Source organism: Ahaetulla prasina, chromosome 5 (genome assembly GCF_028640845.1).
Source record: "Ahaetulla prasina isolate Xishuangbanna chromosome 5, ASM2864084v1, whole genome shotgun sequence".
NCBI classification, from domain to species: Eukaryota; Metazoa; Chordata; class Lepidosauria; order Squamata; family Colubridae; genus Ahaetulla; species Ahaetulla prasina.
In genome coordinates, this window is record NC_080543.1 from 69,428,536 (window position 1) to 69,450,727 (window position 22,192).

Sequence of the window (22,192 nt, forward strand, 5' to 3'; positions counted from 1 at the left end):
TGGAGAGAAGTAAATAATGGGGTACCACAAGGGCCCGTGTTAGGCCTAGTAATATCTTCATAAATGATTTAGATGAGGGAACAGAAGGGGAACTGATCAAATTTGCAGATGACACTAAACTGGCAGGAATAGTCAATACCAGTAGTGGGTTGCTACCGGTTCTCCCCAGTTCGCAAGAACTGGTAGTAAACATTTTGAGTAGTTTGGAGTAAAAATTCTGCCTGGCCCCGCCCGCAATCTCTTGCTGCCTCCCGACTCTCAGCTGATCAGCTAGAAGGAAAAAATCAAGACTCACTTGTCAAAGAAGAGGGGGGGAAAGGAAGACACCGTACCTTTAAATTGAAAAGCCAAGAAGCCTCCCAACTGATCGGCTCGCTTCTCAGCCAGGAGATCGCTTGGCAAAGAAGAAGGGGGGGGGGAAACGCTGTCGTTTAAATTGACAGAACGGCTAGAAGCTCCTTTCTGGGTCAGCTGAACAACAAATTGGATAAGAGTAGGAATTCTTATATGGTTCAATGTTTTTGAAGTTTTGGGGTTTGTGCAACATGGGCTTTGTGTTTCTAAAAAGGTTTGGGTGATTTCCATTGTGAAGTATCCTGTCATGAATGAGTTTTCTGCCTGCTTGTAAATGGAGCTGAACTTCTGGCTTCCACTTTATATTATCTGTAAGCACCAGTAGCTGTTTTCTGATTACAAAGTTTCCTTTATGCAGCTGGCAGGAATGTGGAATTCCAGGCAGGTTCCTTGCTAGCAGCTTGATTATTCCTTAATTATCTGGGATATTTTATTTGGGAAATGAATAGAATAGAATAGAATAGAATAGAATAGAATAGAATAGAATAGAATAGAATAGAATAGAATAGAATAGAATTATTATTGGCCAAGTGTGATTGGACACACAAGGAATTTGTCTTGGTGCATATGCTCTCAGTGTACATAAAAGAAAAGATACGTTCATCAAGGTACAACACTTACAACACAATTGATGGTCAGTATATCAATATAAATCATAAGGATTTTCAGCAACAAGTTACAGTCATACAGTCATAAGTGGAAAGAGATTGGTGATGGGAACTATGAGAAAATTAATAGTAGTGCAGATTCAGTAAATAGTTTGAGTGTTGAGGGAATTATTTGTTTAGCAGAGTGATGGCCTTCGGGAAAAAACTGTTCTTGTGTCTAGTTGTTCTGGTGTGCAGTGCTCTATAGCGTCGTTTTGAGGGTAGGAGTTGAAACAGTTTATGTCCAGGATGCGAGGGGTCTGTAAATATTTTCACGGCCCTCTTCTTGATTCGTGCAGTATACAGGTCCTCAATGGAAGGCAGGTTGGTAGCAATTATTTTTTCTGCAGTTCTAATTATCCTCTGAAGTCTGTGTTTTTCTTGTTGGGTTGCAGAACCGAACCGAAGAGGGGGTAGTTTGATTCCTTCCCAGAACAGATTAGTGGGGTGTGGAGGGAATGGGGATTTTAGGCTTGCTGTCAAACATCAGCCATAATACTAATGATTGTTTTGAACTATATGCAGGTTGTATTACATGGATGGCTATTTTATATGTGAAATTATGACTGAAACCTATATAGGTTCACACTGTCAGAAAGTTTGTTAGTTTAGTTTAGTTTAGTTTATTGAAATTTGTATACCGCCCTATCTCCCTAGGGACTCAGGGCGGTTCACAGGCAGATAAAATACATATAAATACAAGATAAAATGTCCGTTAAAAAACTTATTAAATATAGCCCGATAATTAAAACAATATATATAAAAAACCCATTTAAAATCTAAATTAAAAAAACCTAATCCAGCCCTGCGCAGACAAATAGATATGTTTTAAGCTCACGGCAGAAGGTTCGGAGGTCCGGAAGTTGACGAAGTCCTGGGGGGAGTTCGTTCCAGAGGGTGGGAGCCCCCACAGAGAAGGCCCTTCCCCTGGGTGTCGCCAGACGGCACTGCCTAGCCGACGGCACCCTGAGGAGTCCCTCTCTGTGAGAGCGCACGGGTTGGTGAGAGGTATTTGGTAGCAGCAGGCGGTCCCGTAGATAACCCGGCCCAATGCCATGGAGCGCTTTAAAGATAGTTACCAGCACCTTGAAGCGCACCCGGAAAGCCACAGGCAGCCAGTGCAGTCTGCGCAGGAAAGGTGTCACGTGGGTGCCACGAGGGGCTCCCTCTATCACCTGCGCAGCCGCATTCTGAACTAACTGCAGCCTCCGGATGCCCTTCAAGGGGAGCCCCATGTAGAGAGCATTGCAGTAATCCAGACGAGAGGTCACGAGGGTGTGAGTAACCATGCATAGGGCATCCCGATTTAGAAAGGGGCGCAACTGGCGAACCAGGCGAACCTGGTAAAAAGCTCTCCTGGAGACGGCCGTCAAATGATTTTCCAAAGACAGCCGTTCATCCAGGAGGACGCCCAAGTTGCGCACCCTCTCCATCAGGGCCAATGACTCGCCCCCGACAGTCAGCCGAGGACTCAGCTGACTGTACCGGGATGCCGGCATCCACAGCCACTCTGTCTTGGAGGGATTGAGCTTGAGCTTGTTTCTCCCCATCCAGACCCATACAGCTTCCAAGCACCGGGACAGCACTTCGATGGCTTCGTTGGGGTGGCCCGGTGTGGAAAAATACAGCCGAGTATCATCAGCGTAAAGCTGGTACCGCACACCGAAGCCAAATTCCTTAGTTTTAGGTTGCTTCTCTCTCTGTTGAGTTTCCATCCATTGCTTCTTGTTTTGCCTTCTGGTGCTTCTTTCTAGCAGCCCCTTAAAAGACTGTTGCATATCACACTCTATCACACTCTTGGGCAAAGCATGTGAGCCATTTCCTCCTTTCAGTGGTCCATGAAAGTGCATCTATAGCAGAGGTCTCTAACCTTGGCCACTTTAAGACTTTAAGACAGCAAAGCTGGCTGAGGAATTCTGGGAGTTGAAGTCCATAAGTCTTAAAGTAGCCAAGTTTGGAGACCCCTGATCTATAGTATGTAGATAATAAAGTTGAAAAAAGGTGAACAACATTTTTACAGAACTATAGATACGTTGAGGCTGGGTGTGACAAGGAATGGCTGGGAGGGGAGGGGCCAGGCGAGGTACCCCTTGACATGAGCGACATTGAGTTGGTCACGCCTACCCAGTCATATGACCATCAAGCCACACCCACTGTCACATGACCATTTTTGCTTATCAATGGTTACAGGAGGCCTTCCTGGCCAAAAATGTGCCCACCCCCAAGCTCCATTTTTCCTGGCAGAGGACTAGGAAAACTAAAACTAAAAACAAAACAAAAGGAGAAATGTTTCACCTTTTGCAGTTGAGCATGCAAGAAAGGACAGGAATGGAGAAAGGGAAAGAGGAAAGAAAAAGAAGGAAAGATGGGAAGAGAGCAAGAAAGGAAAAATAAGGACAGAGAAGAAGGAAGAAGAAATGAGAATGAAGAAGAAAGGAAAAAGAAGAAAAGGAAGGAAGGAAGGAAGGAAGGAAGGAAGGAAGGAAGGAAGGAAGGAAGGAAGGAAGGAAGGAAGGAAGATTATTATTATTATTATTTATAATTTAATTTCTATACCGCCCTTCTCCTGAAGGACTCAGGGCGGTTTACAGCCATATTAAAATACAAATATAAATAGCAATTTTAAAAACAGATTAAAACCAAATATTTAATGGCCAAATCAACTAAAACGGTCAAAGACCGATTTAAAACCCGTTTAAAATTACAATAAAATATTTCTTAGGCTAGTCCCGCACGATGAAATAGTAGGGTCTTCAGTTCACGTTTGAAGGCCCAGAGGTCGGGGAGTTGGCGTAACCCTGGAGGCAGCTCGTTCCATAGGGCCGGTGCTGCCACAGAGAAGGCCCTCCCCCTGGGGGCCGCCAAATGACATTGTTTGGTCGACGGCACCCTGAGGAGGCCCACTCTACGGGAGCGCACAGGTCGTTGGGAGGCTATCGGTGGCAGAAGGCGGTATAGAAGTATAGTATAGAAGACTTCTGCTTCGAAGTCTTTTCTGCAGGAGGGGTTTTCTGGAATGTTGACATTAAACTGAAACTCCTTTTGAGCATGGCGGCACCCCCCTCCCTGGGGGGCCGTTAGGGGTGCTGGGCCCCAGCATCCACCAAAACTCTGAGGTGGTGCAAAGACCCAGTGAAAATGGAAGGAAAAGAAGTCCTGGAGGGGGCAATGGGGCCAGAGGCTCAGGAACTTATCGATACCAGATTCTCCCCATCGGAAGAGGTGGTGCGGAGCCTCGAAGCTGCAGAAACTGCTCGAGAGCTAGGAGCGCAGCCCAAGGGATCTGATTCTTGGAGAAGTTGCTAGTCTGACCCGACTCCTGAAAGGGGACCAGAGGTGAGATCTCCGGAGGAGTGTGGGTTTCCCGGCTGAGCGAAGTTCCCCCAACCTACTTTCCAATCACAATGGAGAATCGGAAAACCTGGGGGATCTGGAGATTCAATGGAATGGAGTCTTCCCACCCCCATAAAATCCTAGTCGCTTACAGGTCACTTGGAAAGGTTTGAATATTTGGAAGTTGGGGGCCATGTAAGCCTCTCCTGCCTCCCTCACGAAAAATGGAACTTAGCCCAGCCTAAGTTCTCGTTTCCCCCATGTAAAGAGGGGGAAATTAGGGAGGCTCAAGCCCATTCTGACGAGTCCAGAGGGCATCCTATCACCTCCCACGCGCAGCAGGGAATTTACATGGCTGGAATGCACCCAACACAAATGGCTTGGGGGGTGCAACCCCCACCCAACAGACGCCTTCCACCTACCAGGCCCAGCACTCCCCCCTTCTGCTTCCATCCCCCCAGGCTGAGCATTCTACCCCAGACAAGGATGGGTCCAATGCCAGTGGCAGCCAGCTGCTTCTGCTCCTATTTTCCATGGATCCCTCTGGCTCTCATATGGCCCATTGGCCAATACATTACAAGGGACTTTGATCCAGCAGCCGGGGGGAATTCCACCCCCCCTCTGCAACTCAGCAACCAACTCCTGTCTCGACAGCTCTCCCCCCTCAACAGGGCCCTGTCCAGCAACAGCAGCGCCTGTCCCACAAATTCCTCCCCAACTGCCGGCAGCCCAGCCACCACCCCTCTACCCACCCACCCAACTAACCCCACCTCTCTTCAGAGCAACTTTTGATGGCACACCACACAAACTAGCTTACTTCCTCAGCAGAATCTGGGCTCACGTAGATCAATTTGTAAATCAATACCAATCAGAAAGACTCTTGATAACAGCCATTTCGGATGGCATGAATGAAGGAGAGGCCTCTGAATGGATTGCCCAGCTCCACAATGAAAATGTTCCAGAATTGAATGACATTGCAGGGTTTGTTGCACTGCTCAGAAGCAGATTTGAAGACAAGGATCCTATCACAGACAGTGAAGCCACCTTAAAAACAATGAAACAAGTAACAGACCCTTAAAAGATTTTGTATGGGACTTTAGACAAGTAGCAGGAAACCTCGGCCATTAGCCAAATTGCCTTCACCTCCACTATTTCAAAGAGGCCATCAATCTAGAAGTCAGAAAAGCCTGTAGCATACGGGGAGTGCCTGAACAATTACACTACTGGTACAACATATCCATAGCTCTGGACAGAGAAATCAACCCTCCCCCCCGACCGAAAAACCTCCCCAAAGACCATTGGCCAGACCTCCCCTCTCAAAAACTGCAACACCCTCAACCCATCAATCACCAACAGTTATAAAATGCTACCGCTGTGGCAAATTAGGACACCGTGCTTTGTCCTGCCTGGCTCCAGAACCCATCATGCAACAGCGTCCACCAACTGCTACCCAAGGATGCAAACCTCCAAGAAAAAAACCCAGACACCAGTTGATTTGCAAGACAATCCGTGGACGTTCCCCTCCCCACTGAAGAAACCAAGGCACCTCCGTCAGCTGAAAAAACCTCCTGACGACCCTGCCGGAGAGGATGACCTGATGGTAAGTGCACCCATTCCCCCCTTCGCTATCAAAGTGAACTTAATAATTCCACTAAGCAGGGAAAGGAAAGAGGTGCAAGCCATTATAGATACCGGCTGTACCAGATGTCTAATGGGGATGTCAGTTGTGAACCAACTAGGTATCAAAACACTAGCCTTAAAACACCCAATAAAATTCCACCAAGTTGATGAAACATTAATTGGCGGAGTGCCAGCCACCCAAATTACACAACTGATTGGCCTAGAAATTGAAAAACATAATGAACTTATAAGGTTCATAGTAATTCTAAAAATGTCGGAATCCATATACTAGGCTTAGCCTGGCTGGACAAATGGGCCCCCACAATCAAGTGAGAAGATGGGTTTAGGAAGATCATATGGGATGTCAGTCCCTTAGCCCCTATCCCCCCTCCCGATAAACAACCGATCCATGAAAACCACCAGAGGGAGCCAGCAGCCACTGTAACAGATTCACCTCCTGGTGAACCACGCATTCCTAAAGCATATGTAGATTTGGCAGAAGCCTTTAGTGAAGAGGAATGTAACCTCCTCCCCGCCCATTGGCCCACTGACTGTGCCATTGAGTTACAGCCTGGGGCTAAACTACCAAAACCCAGAATGTACTCAATGACACCCGCTGAAATTACTGAATTAAGAAGGTATATTGACACCAACCTAGCCAGAGTGTTCATTGAGTCAGCAAAATCACCACTGGCTGCACCCGTGCTGTTTAAAGAGAAGAAAGACGGATCTCTAAGATTATGCATTGACTTTAGAAACCTTAACTGCCTTTGCGTACAAAACACCTACCCATTACCACTAATGAAAGACTTATTAAACCACCTAGCAAACGGCAAGGTTTTCACCAAATTGGATTTAAGGGAGGCCTATTACCGAGTCCGCATTCGTGATGGCGATGTATGGAAAACTGCTTTCAACTGCCCCCTGGGCAGTTTCCAGTTCCGGGTCATGCCTTTTGGGCTCCAGTTTTCATGCAGCTAATCAATGAAACCCTGCATAGCCACTTATATAATGGGATTCTTGTCTGCTTGGATGACATTCTTATATACAGTGAGAATATGGAAGACCATGTAAAGTTAGTTAGACAGGTCCTGAACAAACTAGCCGTCAAGCTATATGTAAAGCTGTCAAAATTCCATAAGGAATCCTTGGACTACCTGGGCTACCGAGCGTCGAACCAAGAGATTGAAATGGACCCAGGAAAAGTCAAGGCAGTATTGGACTGGCAACCCCCACGCACACATAAACAGCTTCAGAGTTTCCTGGGATTTGCGAACTTTTATCGCCAAGTCATCCCTTCCTTCGCAGAGGTTGCTCTCCCGTTGACGGACTTGCTAAAAACTGGTCCATCTCCTGGCAAGCCGAAATCTAGCCAGCCCCTGGCTTGGACAATGAACTGTCAGAAATCCTTTGAGCAGCTAAAACGCCTATTCGCAATGGAACCCATTCTCCAGCACCCAGACCCAAATAAACCATTTGTGGTCCAAGCAGATGCAAGAGATGTTGTAGTAGCAGTGGTCTTAATGCAAAAGAATGCCCAAAACCACCTAATGCCCTGCGCTTACATTTCTAAAAAGTTGATGGACACAGAACGCAGGTGGGCAGTTTGAGAAAAAGAAGCTTTTGCAGTACGATGGGCCCTCCTCTCCTGGAAGCACTTCCTGGAAGGGGTGAAAGAACCGTTCGAAGTGTGGACAGACCACAAGAACCTCAAGGTCCTAAAGATCCCTCATAAGCTCTCCCCTAAACAGTTTTGATGGGCTCAATACTTCAAGTGGTTTCACTTCAACCTTAAATACATCCCAGGGGGGCAGAACCTACTAGCTGACACCCTCTCGGGGAAAACCCAATTTTACAGCCGACGAGAGGAGATAGTGCATGCTATGATTTCTGAAACCCAACCAGCGGGCCAAGCTCATACTAGGGCGCAACCATGCCGTGGTGCCAATGTCCCAGAGGGCAGGTTATTGACGGAACTAAAATCAGTCCTTACAACAGATGCCTGGCTCAAAGACAACCTAACGAACTTGACTCTAAGGGAAGGACTAGCTTGGAAGGAAGTAAGATTTATGTACCATCCAGTATGTGGCTCATGGTACTGCACAAAATTCATGACTCTCGGCTTGGAGGTCACTTTGGGTTTTTGAAAACCCTCCATTTGACTAGGAGACAATTCTGGTGGCCGAAAATGAAAGCTGATGTAGAAGACTATGTGAGGAGCTGCGCCACCTGCGCCACCATGAAATCCAGACCAGGGAAACCCCCTGGTCTTCTCCAACCCGTGGCCGAGCCCACGAGGCCATGGGAAGAAATTGCTATGGATTTCATCGTTGACCTCCCTGCTAGCGGAGGGAATACAGTGATATGGATGGTTGCTGATTTGTTTTCCAAACAAGCCCACTTCACTGCCTGCAGCAGGTTACCGTCGGCGAGGAAATTGGCAAAACTGTTCGTGAAGCAGACTTTACAGACTACATGGAATTCCAAAGAGGATAATATCAGACCGCGGAGTCCAGTTTATGGCTAAGTTCTGGGAGGAGTTCCTGCAGTCCATTGGGTCATCCTAGGGACTTAGCTCTGCCTTTCATCCACAGACTAACGGAGCTGTAGAAAAATTGAACTCGATAGTGGAACAGTATATTCGGTGTTATGTAAACTACCAACAAGAAAACTAGGCAGACCTGTTACCTTTTGCAGAAGTGGCATATAATAATGCCGTACATAGTAGCACGGGGTTAACTCCTTTTTGGATAACCACCGGCATGGATATTGTGCCGATGCCTGAGCTCCCCGTAGAACCTCCCACTTCTGTGTCCCTGACTGATTGGATGAACTCATTGAAAAAGGGGTGGGAGGACACAAAAAAAGCTTTGGCTGAAGCAGCTGAAAAATATAAAACTGAAGCCGACAAACACTGCTCCCTTCAGCCCCCTTTTTGGGTGAGGGATAAAGTATTTTTGTCTACTAAATATTTAAGATTAAGATTACCTAGCAAAAAGTTTGGTCCTAAGTTTTTAGGTCCTTTCCCCATTGTAAAGGTAATTAACCCAGTAACTATCCAACTTAGCCTCCCTTGAATATTAGGGAAAGTACACCCAGTGTTTCACAGTAGCTTATTGAAACCGGCTAGGGAATCTAGGTTGAGACCTTTACCAGCTGCTCCCCCCCCCTCCTTTGGTAATCCAGGGGAGACCCACTACGAAATTAAAAAGATCCTTGACTCTAGACTATACAGAGGTCGCTTACAATATTTGGTCCACTGGAAGGTGTACCCATTGTCTGAAGCTACTTGGGTAAAAAGTTGGGATGTAAATGTTGATGCCCTGACAAACCTAAAGGTCCTCCTGGGGGGAGAGAGGGGGTTAGAAGGGGACGTACTGGACATTAACCCCATTTTTGGCTTTTGTCTGTTTTGTTTTCTAGGATGTATTTTCTTCTGCAAGAGGGGACATCTGTCAGCTTTGGAAGCCATACTAAGCCGAAGGCTTCCATACGCTGCCACAATTCTCCTCTGTGGGAAAGGAGGGGAGGAGGGGGGATAATTAGACATAACAACATTTTTCTGGCGGTCAAGGTCAGACTGGGTTCGCATCTGGAGAAGGAGTGGTTGGAGTGGTGCTTCGACATGGGACGGTTGAGGATTGGAGATGTGACTGGCAGAAGGGTCATGAGGGTAGAGATTTTTGGGTTTGTATTACTGAGGGACGAACCGGAATCCCCCGTTTCGGTTTTCATCCAACTGTGCCAGTTTACCTATGCTAGTAAAAGAACTTTGAAAGATGTTGGGTTCGGAGTCTTTTCTGCAGGAGGGGTTTTCTGGAACATTGACAACATGATAGGGTGAGCTCCTGTTACTTGTCTCAGCTCCTGCCAACTTAGTTCAAAAACAAGCAAATGTGAGTAAATAAATAGGTACCACTTCAGTGGGAAGGTAACAGCATTCCACGTGCCTTGGCATATAGTCATGCTGGCCACATGACCACGGAAATGTCTTCAGACATTGGCTCTCTCGGCTAAGAAACAGAAATGAGCACCACCCCCTACAATCAAATGACTGAACAGGGGAAATCTATATTTACCTTCTTCTGTCAAAGACCCAATGTTAACATGCACTCATTTATACATTTATTTTAGAATTAGTGGCACATTAACAATTTTTTCATTGATTCAATGCATATATTTATTATGTTTCTGGTTGTTGCTGTAGATTCTCTACAAGTAGTTGAAGCTCATGAGGCAGGGAAATGATTGTGAATAGTTTTTGAATATAAAGTACCTTCCTTGAAAATATTTTGCAAAAGTTTCCTATGGAAGAAAATATTTTTAAAATCATATTACTGGTATTTCTACTATATTATTTCTATATTCTGCAGAAAATGAAACTGTGAGAATTAAGAAAATTGAACCTTTGGATAGCAGGTCTTTTTGGATTCATCCTAATTTCAATGGCTCTCACTACCTTTTCACTTTCTGGATGTAGATATATATATATTGTATATATATGTATACACAATATACAATAGTAAAAATAACTTCAATAGAAGGGAAGGGAAGGGAAGGGAAGGGAAGGGAAGGGAAGAGAAGAGAATTCTTTATTGGCCAAATGTGATTGGACACACAAGGAATTTGTCTTGGTGCATATGCTCTCAGTGTACATAAAAGAAAAGATACATTCGTCAAGAATCATAAGGTACAATACTTAATGATAGTCATAGGGTACAAATAAGCAATCAAATCATATTAGGAAACAGTCAATATAAATCATAAGGATACCAGCAACAAGGTTACAGTCATAAGTGGGAGGAGATGGGTGATAGGAATGATGACAAGATTAATAGTAGTGCAGTCTTAGTAAATAGTTTGACAGTGTTGAGGGAATTATTTGTTTAGCAGAGTAATGGTGTTCAGGAAAAAACTATTCCTGTGTCTAGTTGTTCGGATGTGCAGTGCTCTATAGAGTCGTTTTGAGGATAGGAGTTGAAATTATTTATATCCAGGATGCGAGGGGTCTGTAAATATTTTCACAGCCCTCTTTTTGATCTCATACAGATCCTCAATGGAAGGCAGGTTGGTAGTATTTTTTTTTTCAGTTCTAATTATCCTCTGAAGTCTGTGTCTGTCTTGTTGGGTTGCAGAATCAAACCAGACGCAGATGACAGACTCAATAATTCCTCTGTAGAACTGGATCAGCGGCTCCTTGGGCTGTTTGAGCTTTCTGAGTTGGCGCAGAAAGAACATTCTTTGTTGTGCTTTTTTGATGATGTTTTTGATGTTAGGTGTCCATTTTAGGTCTTGAGATACGGTAGAACCTAGAAATTTGAAGGTCTCTACTGTTGATACTGTGTTGTCTAGTATTCTAAGAGGTGGTTGTATGGGAGGGTTTATCCTAAAGTCTACCACCATTTCTACAGTTTTCAGTGTGTTCAGTTCCAGATTGTTCTGGTTGCACCATGAGGCTAGTTGTTCAACCTCCTGTCTGTATGCGGATTCATCGTTGTCTCGAATGAGACTGATCACTGTTATCTCATCTGCGAGCTTCAGTAGTTTAACAGATGGATCTTTTGAGATGCATTCAATAACAAATTACAGTGACTACCATGCAAAGTATCACTCTAATACATTAAAATGTTTTTTTTTACATGAATGTGAAGCATTTTATATTAAATGAAACATGCCATAAAGGGATTGTAATATATACAAAGTCCCCAGATAGCTTTGAAATGTTCTACGTATACTGAGAATATGGAAGAAATCTAGAAAGAAGGTGGTATTATTATTATTATTATTATTATTATTATTATTATTATTATTATTATTATTATTATTATTATTATTATTATTTGTATACCGCCCTTCTCCCGAAGGACTCAGGGCGGTTCACAGCCAATAAAAACAACAGAAAAACATATAAAACAGCTAAAACAGTATAGAAAACTTATTCAATTGATAGCCTAAAACTTTTAAATACAAATTTAAAACCCCGTTTAAAACCCCAATTTAAGACTACGTTCAAGCTAGTCCTGCACGTCGAAACAACAACGTCTTCAGCTCGCGGCGGAAGGTCCGGAGGTCGGGGAGTTGACGAAGCCCCAGAGGAAGCTCGTTCCAGAGGGTAGGAGCCCCCACAGAGAAGGCCCTCCCCCTGGAGGTCGCCAGCCGACATTGTTTAGCTGACAGTATCCGGAGGAGGCCCTCTCTGTGAGAGCGCACTGGTCGGTGAGAGGCTACTGGTGGCAGTAGGCGGTCCCGTAAATATCCCGTATAATAATATATCAGGCACATGCATACCCATTACATAGTTAATTGCATAAATTTGGTTTTTACTTACAGGAATTTATCACATTTTTCTAATCCCTAGCTTGATTTAATTAATTACATGAATTTTAAAGAAAAAAATTCTGAAAATATTGTTTACTTATAAAGAAAAGTCACAATTTCTGGAATCTTTCAGTTAATATACAGTATATATTAACTTCATAAAACATATAATTCCACCAGCATATATGCCACATTAGTTGTTTTATTTAAAAGTTGAAATTGTCATCTTTTGCTTGACTACCAAAATACAGAATATTTTTGATGAATAGTTCTTTATATAAAATGTTTAAATGTGAGGAGGCTGGTTCTTCTCCTTAGTTTTACATATAATATTCATTTAAACAAACAAATGAGCAAAAATATTTCAACTGGAATGTATATTTTTCCCTGCCACTTCTCTATCCCCTGTTTATGTATTGCATGGAGAAAAGCTGAGGTAGGACCAAAATAAGTAATTATTCTCCATCTTTTGCAGAGTGTCTTTTGCTGTCTAAGTATTCTCAAGACTTTTGGAACTTGTCCATTAACTCTGAGTCATTTTACCTCCAGTAATTCCCAAAGAAATTAAACTTGTCTTGGTCCTGGTTCAGTCTTTAGCATAGAAGAGTTAACATTCTGTCTTGCTATTTAATTTGTTAGCTTGACTCATTGCATACTGAATGATTTATAGATAACTGGATGAAATATAAACAATGTTAGCTCTATTTATTGAACAAAACTTTGCATATTAAACATTTTATCAATTATGCAATTATAAGTTATTTAAAATTCCATTATTATTCATGAAATGAAAACATCTGGCTATGATAATCTATAATTAAGCCTGGTTGAGTTTTTTCTTACTCACTACTCATGCATCTAGAGATTTCCTTTTTTTGATCATAAAAATATTTAAAGATCAATAGAAAGCACTAGTAATTTTGGCTCTTCAGCACTGACATTTCAGTTAGAAATCGTGGATATGATCTTTTGTGCATAAGTGATAATTCTATTTTTTTAAAAAGCACTAAAGGCAAATCTCTCTTTCTTTTTTTAAGTATAATAGTTCCATCTTACATTAAGCAGTGTGTCATCTGGCTACATGTATCTTTGTGCAGTAATAATAAAATTTTACAACACTAATTTGTAAAAATTAATGTAAAAATTTGTAAAAGAAAATACATTAATATTACTTCTCTAATTTTACAATACTAATATTGAACATTATAAACATATTCACTTCTCCCTCTTGACATAACTTCTAATAAGAATATAATAATAATATTAAACATAATAATCCTAATAGTCATCATCATCATCATCATCTTCACGTTTACCAATCCATCAAACTGTAGAAGAAGAAAAATGAAATTTGAATGATTATCTGAACCAAAGTACAGAAAAATTGCTGCAGGCTGTGAAAACGGAGAACATTATAAAAACAACAGAAACAAAGGCAGAATATAAGGAAAAACAGTTGGATGACAGATTAAATGGATGGAAAACCAAAGCTTTGCATGGACAACACTTGAAAAACATTGAAGGAAAATGTGATGACAACCTTACATGGGCATGGCTTAAGATGGGAACCATCAAGAAAGAAACAGAAGGTTTAATACTGGCTGCTCAAGAACAAGCACTACAAACTAATGCCATGAAGACACATAAATCCACTGACAATCCTAACTGCCGACTATGCAACAACAAAGTCGTATCTGTTTCACATTTAATATGTGAATGCAGCAAAATTGCACAAAATTGATTACACAGCTAGACACGACCAAGTTGCTAAATTAATCCACTGGTCATTATGTAAAAAATATGACTTACCAGTATCCAAAAATTCATGGGAGCACAAAGTGGAAAAAGTTACTGAAAATGAGAAGGGGAAGATTTTTTTTTTAATTGAAAAAGTTTTAGAAAACAAACAAACATTTTTTCCCCTTTCCCCCCCCCCCAAAAAAAACCCCTTTGGTCATATCCCACAGATTTTTCAATGGTGTTTCTTCTTTCTTATTTTCTTTAAAAAAATAGTTCCATTTCTTTTTCCATCATTTGCGTGTAGTCTTTTTCTTTCAAAATCTTTTGGTTCATCGTCCATCTCCGCCTTTTTTTCTGTCCTTTTCATATCACTTTCAGGGGATTGTGGCCTGCCCATATATTTGTCATTATGTCTACTTCTTCTATGTCTCTTCTCAGTTCTGGGTTCATCCATACCATATCGATTCTGGACCATGAATTATGAGAGCTTGAGTACAAAGTGTACTGGTTTTTCTTTAAATTTAGATCTCTCCTTATATCTTGTAGATTTAGTTCTTGTATCATTTCGAAAAATGTATTTGGCAGTGTCCTTTTTTTCTTTTCTTTTTTTTTTATTGAAAAAGTTTTTACAAAAATTTTTAACCCCCCTTTCCCCCCTCCCCCCTCCCCCTCCCCTCCCCCCTCCCTCCAAAACCACCCTCCTCCACCTGACTTCCCAGAACAAACACAAGGTATAGTTAAAACAACAACAACAACAATCATACGCTAAATTTTCCCTAACACAAATTATAGTCTTCCCCTTCTTCTCAAATCCTAACTTCCCCCATACAAATCAGAGATAAATGCATCCTAATCATTCAAAGGCAATCTGATATCTCTTAATCTGATATCTATTTTGCGTATAATACAAGTTCAATAGCAATATATCTCCCTTGGATAACTGCTTCAATTAATTTAGCTGGTATATCTTTTCTCAAATATACCACTATACCATTTTTCGTATCCAAAGCTGAAGCAACAAAGTGTTTACCTAGTTTTGAGTTTATTAAGTATTTTTGGTCTGATAGTATAATATGTGTCTTTGTAAACAAATCACATCATTTTTAAATTGTCTCAAATAATGAAATATTTTTCTTTTTTTCTGCGCTGAATTCAAACCATTAACATTCCAAGTCAGGAATTTATTTGCCATCACTGGCCTCACGAAGCTTTTGAGCAATCAGCTGAAGATCCTCACTCTCCCTTGTCTTTGGCCTCGCTCCTCCCACTGCTTCTGTAGTAGGATCCTGACCTTTACTTTGAAGTTGATCCTCCTTTTCTTTATGCTTAATAGCCCCCCTTGTCATCCTTTGTTCTTGTGGCTGTTCTTGGGATAATAACATCAAAGGGGCCAAATCGTCTTCCACGCTCATTTGCCTCTCTTGAGAGCTTTTATCTGTTGCTTCTGGATCAACTTTCAGCACATTAAAGAGAAAGTCTTTTGCTTTCAGCACTGTTTCAATACGATATCTCCTTCCTTGAAAAAACACTGTGAGACCAGCTGGAACCTCCCATCTAAATTGAATCTGGCGTTTCTTAAGCTCTTGTGTAAAAAATATAAACTCTTTCCTAGCTTTTAACATCTTAGGGGGAATTTCTTTCAGAACCATAACCTCTTGTTCTCCTATTTGCAACTTTTTCTGATACGTGGCTTGCAGAATTTGATTTCTCATTGTTCTTGTCAAGAAATAAACCACAATGTCTTTTGGCAATTTTTTTTGTCTAGCAATCCATGAATTAACCCTATATACTTTGTCAATTTGAAAAGCAACTTCTTGTGGATCACATCCTAGTGTTTCAGCCAAAGCTTCTGATAGGATTTTTTAAAGATCTTCATCCTTTACTTCCTGCAAGCCTCTGATTCTCAAAGCCCCCTCCATCGCCTTGTACTGTAACACCACCACCTGATCTTCATTTTTATCCACTTTTATTTGCAATTCTCCCATTTTATTTTCCAAATGCTGGTTAGATTGATTAATTTCTTCCATTTTCTCTTCCAACACCTCCAATTTTTTTTCCAAGCCTTGAAAAACCATCAAAATGTCATCTCTTATTTTTTTATTATTTTTTTTCATTTCCTCTCTGATCAATTCATTCACCTCAGAAATATGGTTCATAACATCTTTAAACCTTTCTTCAAACATTTTTGTCTGTTCTTTAAACATATCTTCCATACCCACTTCAGATCCCCTTCTTGTTGTAGGTTTAGGTGGCTTAGAAGCCATTTCAATTTCCAAGTTAAAGTTCAGTTATAAAGTCAAAATCAAAAATATAAAATAAAATAAAAATTTCTATCTTCTATCTTCCTTTCAATGTAGGAGAGCCTCCGCTTTATTACAATCCACAAATACAATCACCACTTGATTACACAAACAGCTTCCGACTTTCACTTCCTCTCAGACACCATTTTCAGCAATCTTAATTAAAACGATAGAAAGTTTCTTTTCTTAAAGGGTAGAAGTCAGGTTCAATATTTGCAATCCCAATGATCGATCACTTGTGTTTGTTCCATCTGCATCCAGAAATCCAAAAAAGAAAATAACTTGAGCAGAAGTGGTCGCTTTCTTCTTTTCCTGCTACTGCAGGAGCACGCTGGATTCGGAGCTCAGCGGAATTGTGCAGGACTCAACCCTCCGAGGCTTCACTTTCACAAAGCAAAGCCTCTGGGGAGTTCTACCACTTTTCCGCTGCTCTTTCCTTTCCCTTTCTCTCAGGGAAGGTACTTCAAACCGATGTACAGCTGATTTTCGCTGTTTTTGCTGGCTTTTATGACACCTCAGCACGCGACGCCTCTTCAGGCGTCCAGCAAGGAAAGCGGCACCACCGGAAGTCCTTTTTTCTTATTTATTATTTTTTTTCATTTCCTCTCTGATCAATTCATTCACCTCAGAAATATGGTTCATAACATCTTTAAACCTTTCTTCAAACATTTTTGTCTGTTCTTTAAACATATCTTCCATACCCACTTCAGATCCCCTTCTTGTTGTAGGTTTAGGTGGCTTAGAAGCCATTTCAATTTCCAAGTTAAAGTTCAGTTATAAAGTCAAAATCAAAAATATAAAATAAAATAAAAATTTCTATCTTCTATCTTCCTTTCAATGTAGGAGAGCCTCCGCTTTATTACAATCCACAAATACAATCACCACTTGATTACACAAACAGCTTCCGACTTTCACTTCCTCTCAGACACCATTTTCAGCAATCTTAATTAAAACGATAGAAAGTTTCTTTTCTTAAAGGGTAGAAGTCAGGTTCAATATTTGCAATCCCAATGATCGATCACTTGTGTTTGTTCCATCTGCATCCAGAAATCCAAAAAAGAAAATAACTTGAGCAGAAGTGGTCGCTTTCTTCTTTTCCTGCTACTGCAGGAGCACGCTGGATTCGGAGCTCAGCGGAATTGTGCAGGACTCAACCCTCCGAGGCTTCACTTTCACAAAGCAAAGCCTCTGGGGAGTTCTACCACTTTTCCGCTGCTCTTTCCTTTCCCTTTCTCTCAGGGAAGGTACTTCAAACCGATGTACAGCTGATTTTCGCTGTTTTTGCTGGCTTTTATGACACCTCAGCACGCGACGCCTCTTCAGGCGTCCAGCAAGGAAAGCGGCACCACCGGAAGTCCTTTTTTTTCTTATTTTTTTAATTGCTTCTGTAGTCTTTCTTGATATCTGCTATTGCATTGAAATTACTTACTAGGCATGTGTTTTCATGTTTTGTCTCTATTATTTTTTCGTGTAGTTTACGGTAAAATTCCTTCTGGTTGTTGTTTGGCACATAAATTGCCATGAGCAGCATTTGTTTCTGATTTGCTACTATTTCCATCAGTAGTATTCTTCCATCCTCGTCAGCATAATTTTTTTTTATTAAAGCCACTCTTTAATATGCACAGCTATTCCTCTCTTCTTTTGCTGTGCTAGAGATAGGTGGAGTTTTCCAATTTTGGTGTATTCTAATATATTACTGTATTGCTCCTTGATATGCACTTCTTGTAGACAAACAATGTCCATATTCTGTTTTTGTAATCTTACTAGTGTTTGTTTTCTTTTTGCTGGTAAGTTCAATTCATTGATATTGATTGAAATCATCTTGATATCCTCCTCCATATTATTGTTTCTCTGTAGGTCTCGGTCCTCTAGTTGTCCTTGTTTCTCTCTGTGCTCTTGTGTTTGCACCTTCTTGTTCAAATCGTTCCATTTTCGTCGTCTTCTTTTTTTTTATTGAGTTTTTACAATTAAACAATTCTTATTCAACTTCTGTGGATGACTGTGCCCATTTACATATCATCATATTAGTATTCACCTAAACTCTATATATTTTTACTAAATCTACTATCTATTATTTTTCCTTTTTTCTATTTTTGATCCAATTGTACCATTTCTCCCTTATTACATAAAAATCTGAGTCCATCAATTCTTTCAATTCAAGTGTCATTTTGTCCATCTTGGCGCAATCTAATATTTTTTTAATTATTGAATCTTCAGAGGGTATATTTGAGTTTCTCCAACATTGTGCAAAGGCCAATCTTGTCGCAGTTGTCATGTGTAGAATAATATATGTTGTTGTTTTTTCGTATTTCCTTTTCATTATTCCAGGAAGAAACAATTCTGGTGCGTATTCTATCTGGAAGCCTGTTTCTTCCTGTATCTAACTATCTATTTTCATCCAATATTTTTTTGTATCGGAGCATAACCACCACATATGAAAGAAGGTACCTTGCTTTTGTCCACATTTCCAACAATTGGGGCTTAAATTTGGATATATTTTGCCAATCTAGAAGGTGCCAGATGTAAAACATTTTACATTGATTTTCTTTATATTTTGCTGATCTAGTGTCAACGTTCCAGAAAACCCCATCTGCAGGAAAGACTCCGAAACCAACATCTTTCAAAGTTCTTTTACTAGCATAGGTAAACTAGCACAGTTCGATGAAAACCGAAACCAATTCATCCCTCAGTAATACAAACCCCAAAATCTCCACCCTCATAATCCCTCTGTCGGTCACATGCTCCAATCCTCAACCGTCCCATGTTGAAGCATCACTGCAGCCACTCCTTCTCCAGATGCGAACCCAGCCTGACCTTGACCAGCAGAAAAATGTTATGTCTATTCTTCCCTTGCACTACCACCACCCTCCTCCCCTCCTTTCCCACAGAGGAGAATTGTGGCAGCGCATGGAAACCTTCGGCCTAGTATGGCTTCCAAAGCTGACATCTAGTTAGTTTATAATTTCTGTTCCAAATTATTTCCCAATTCTCTAATTCGATATTATGCCCAATATTTTTAGCCCAGGCTATCAGAGCTCCTTTTACTATGTCTTCAGCTCTATCAAATTCTAGTAAATAGTTATAAATTTTGGTTATTAATTTTCCATCCGAACCAGCCAATATTTTGTCAAAAAAATACATGGAATTGATGTTAAAAAAAACCAGGCATACTGTTACCTGTATGCTCATATTTATATTTATTGTATATATAAATGTAATGTTGTGTACCACTGTGCTATATATATGCCAAACCCCACACAAACATATTTCCTTTTGTTTGACAGTAAAATAATACCTCCCTTTAACCTTTTATTACCTAATTCCCATTTTGAACTAACTTGATCTACATCTTCTCTTTCTTAATTGGATATTCCCAAATGGAATTGCTTTTTTAAAAATTACATATCGATTAGGATTACAGCCATCCTAATTCTGGATTATGCAACCTATGGTCAACAAGGAGTTGAAAACAAATATGTTTCAGTAACCAAAATCAACTTAAATTTACACACATCTGCATAAAAATAATTGGGAGATGGATAACTAATAGGGACCTAAACTTACCAGGAATTAATTTATAATATTTTATAGTTTACTAGATTATATAGTATTGCTTTTGTACTACTATACTTTCCCACATTCCCACCCTTTGTTTGGGCTACATTTATTTGTATTTCTTAATTAAAATACACAGTGTATGAAGTTAGCTGACTGTGAGAACAGTCCAGCTAGATCATAAGCTAGATCATCACATTTTTAACATGGCCAAGCTTTTTGTCAGTGAAGTGGTACTACATATGTTTTTGCCCAGTAGATAATTGTTATGCTTTAGTTTTGAATACATTTCTTTGAATAGAAATATATGTTTGGGTGATCTGGAGTGGGATCTCTATTAAAAATGGGGAGAAATTATATTTCTTTCCTTATTTTTTTTTATTTTATCACATAGACAAATGTTAAAAGATCTGCTAAAAGATTCTTGTAAAGATAGATGAGAATTATTCACATATTAATTTTATAAATGTAAATTTTAAATAAAAGATGTCCACAGAATAGCAGGGAAATGTGCACATTTTTATATATCTGTTGAAACATAAATATTATCTATTTATTTTGTGGCATTCATATATCTCTAAATTTTGTGACATCATTTTCCAACACCAGTTTTAACAAACTTTCTTTCCATTTTTTTTCAATTTTAAAATAAAGAGTAACCTCTCTATATTATTACTAAAAATATAATTTTTCAATTTTTCTGGATTGCTGCTTGCAATATGCTAATGTCCTAATAGCATTTGCTTTTTTTCTACAGAAAATTTGACACATCATTGGAAAAATGGATAAATTTCCATCATGATATGAAGAATTTTAACCTATGGCTAACCGAAATAGAACAAACTTTAGCTAAAATAAGAGTAGAAACTGAGGATCCAAATGTTTCTAAAAGCAAGCAATACATCCAGGTATGATTGCTTATATTTTTATTGTACGAAAGCTGATACCTATATATGTACTGTTTAATGTGTATAGATATAAATGTGTGTATGTATGTATGCATGTATGTATATGAGTGTGTGTGTATAGATAGAGATAATATAGATACAGATATAGATATGTGAAACAGATAGGTTGGGGTAGATCATTCTGGAGAAAGTCTGCGTATATAGATAAGAGTTAACATTGAATTGGTGGAGTGATTGTATGTGTGTTATACGTTGCATATGTTTTCAATTTAGCTTCATAATTGATTCAAAATTTGCAGCTCCGAAATCTTTTTGCTTTGTCATATTTTTCCTTGATTCTAACAAGAAAAGAGAATGTGAAAATCATGAGTTCCTATGAAAAATTGTACAGAGGAATGGTAAAACTGGTTGTTTTTCACATTGTACAGGTTTTTTTATAAAATTCATAAAATGCCTTTTTTTTTCAAGTGATTACCACAAACTCATATTTTTAAATAATTTTACCAATTGTTGTGCAGCTGCTATAACTTCTTGAAGCAATCGAACAGATCAAGCATAAATCGTTGTCATGTTCATGGATAGGTTTTTGACCACATTTGGTTTCACAAATGGATAGATCTTTTGCATGAGCTGCCCTTCCTTGAATCTCTCTCCCACAATTTATCAAGGAAAAAGAAAGAGGTGAAAAATGTAACAATTGTATCTACTGTATTTCCTGGGCACTTAAGTTATAAAATAGTAGTCAATTCCTCCTAGTTAAAAAGAAAAAGTTCACCATTCATCAGTTACAGACTTTTTTTTTGTACAGCTGTATATGCATTAATTTCAAATGATGAAAATAATCGTTAGCATTACTCGTAAACATTTTTCGGTTATATGATCAATAGATGAATTGGGCAAATGATAAAATGCTTGATTTTAAATGCTCTGACATTCAAACACACTGATGGTGCTTTAATTCTCTAAAGTGTTCTTCCATTGATGTCAGTAAAAATAATAATGGATCATAGATCGTTTGATATATTTGAGCAGTAGCATTATGTTATTCTTCTGTAACCTTTAGGAAGAAATATGTTTTAGAATACTTCTATTTATTATCTTCTTTTAAACATTTATAGGACAACACTCTTCTATTTTAAATTTTATTTTCTTAGACAAATATATTTTAGATTTCATGGTAAAAGTTACAGAAATGTGGAGAACATAAATTTGGTATTTTAATGTTACAATATAAAATGACTTAAAATACATCAATATGCTTTTCATTAATGAACTAAATCCAACATTACACAAATGGACTTCTGCTCACTCAATTTTCCTCCAGGTTTCATTGTTTTGCAGCCTGCTGTGCAATGTTGGTACTCACTGCAAGATCATTTATTTATCACTTAAGATAGGAAAAATTAAGACACATATA

The 22,192-nt window shown here is 39.8% G+C and overlaps 1 protein-coding gene across 8 annotated transcripts in view; it reads left to right on the forward strand.

The window, feature by feature from the left end:
* Positions 1-22,192, forward strand: part of DMD (dystrophin) — a 1,918,566-nt gene that overhangs the window by 901,053 nt on the left and 995,321 nt on the right. For all 8 annotated transcript variants that reach the window (XR_009155503.1, XR_009155504.1, XM_058186507.1 and 5 more), the window contains one exon: positions 20,625-20,775. Coding sequence is in view for 6 of the 8 variants with exons in the window: in XM_058186507.1 (XP_058042490.1) it covers positions 20,625-20,775 (151 nt within the window). In the remaining 2 variants the exon portion in view is untranslated. The remainder of the gene's footprint in view (positions 1-20,624; positions 20,776-22,192) is intronic.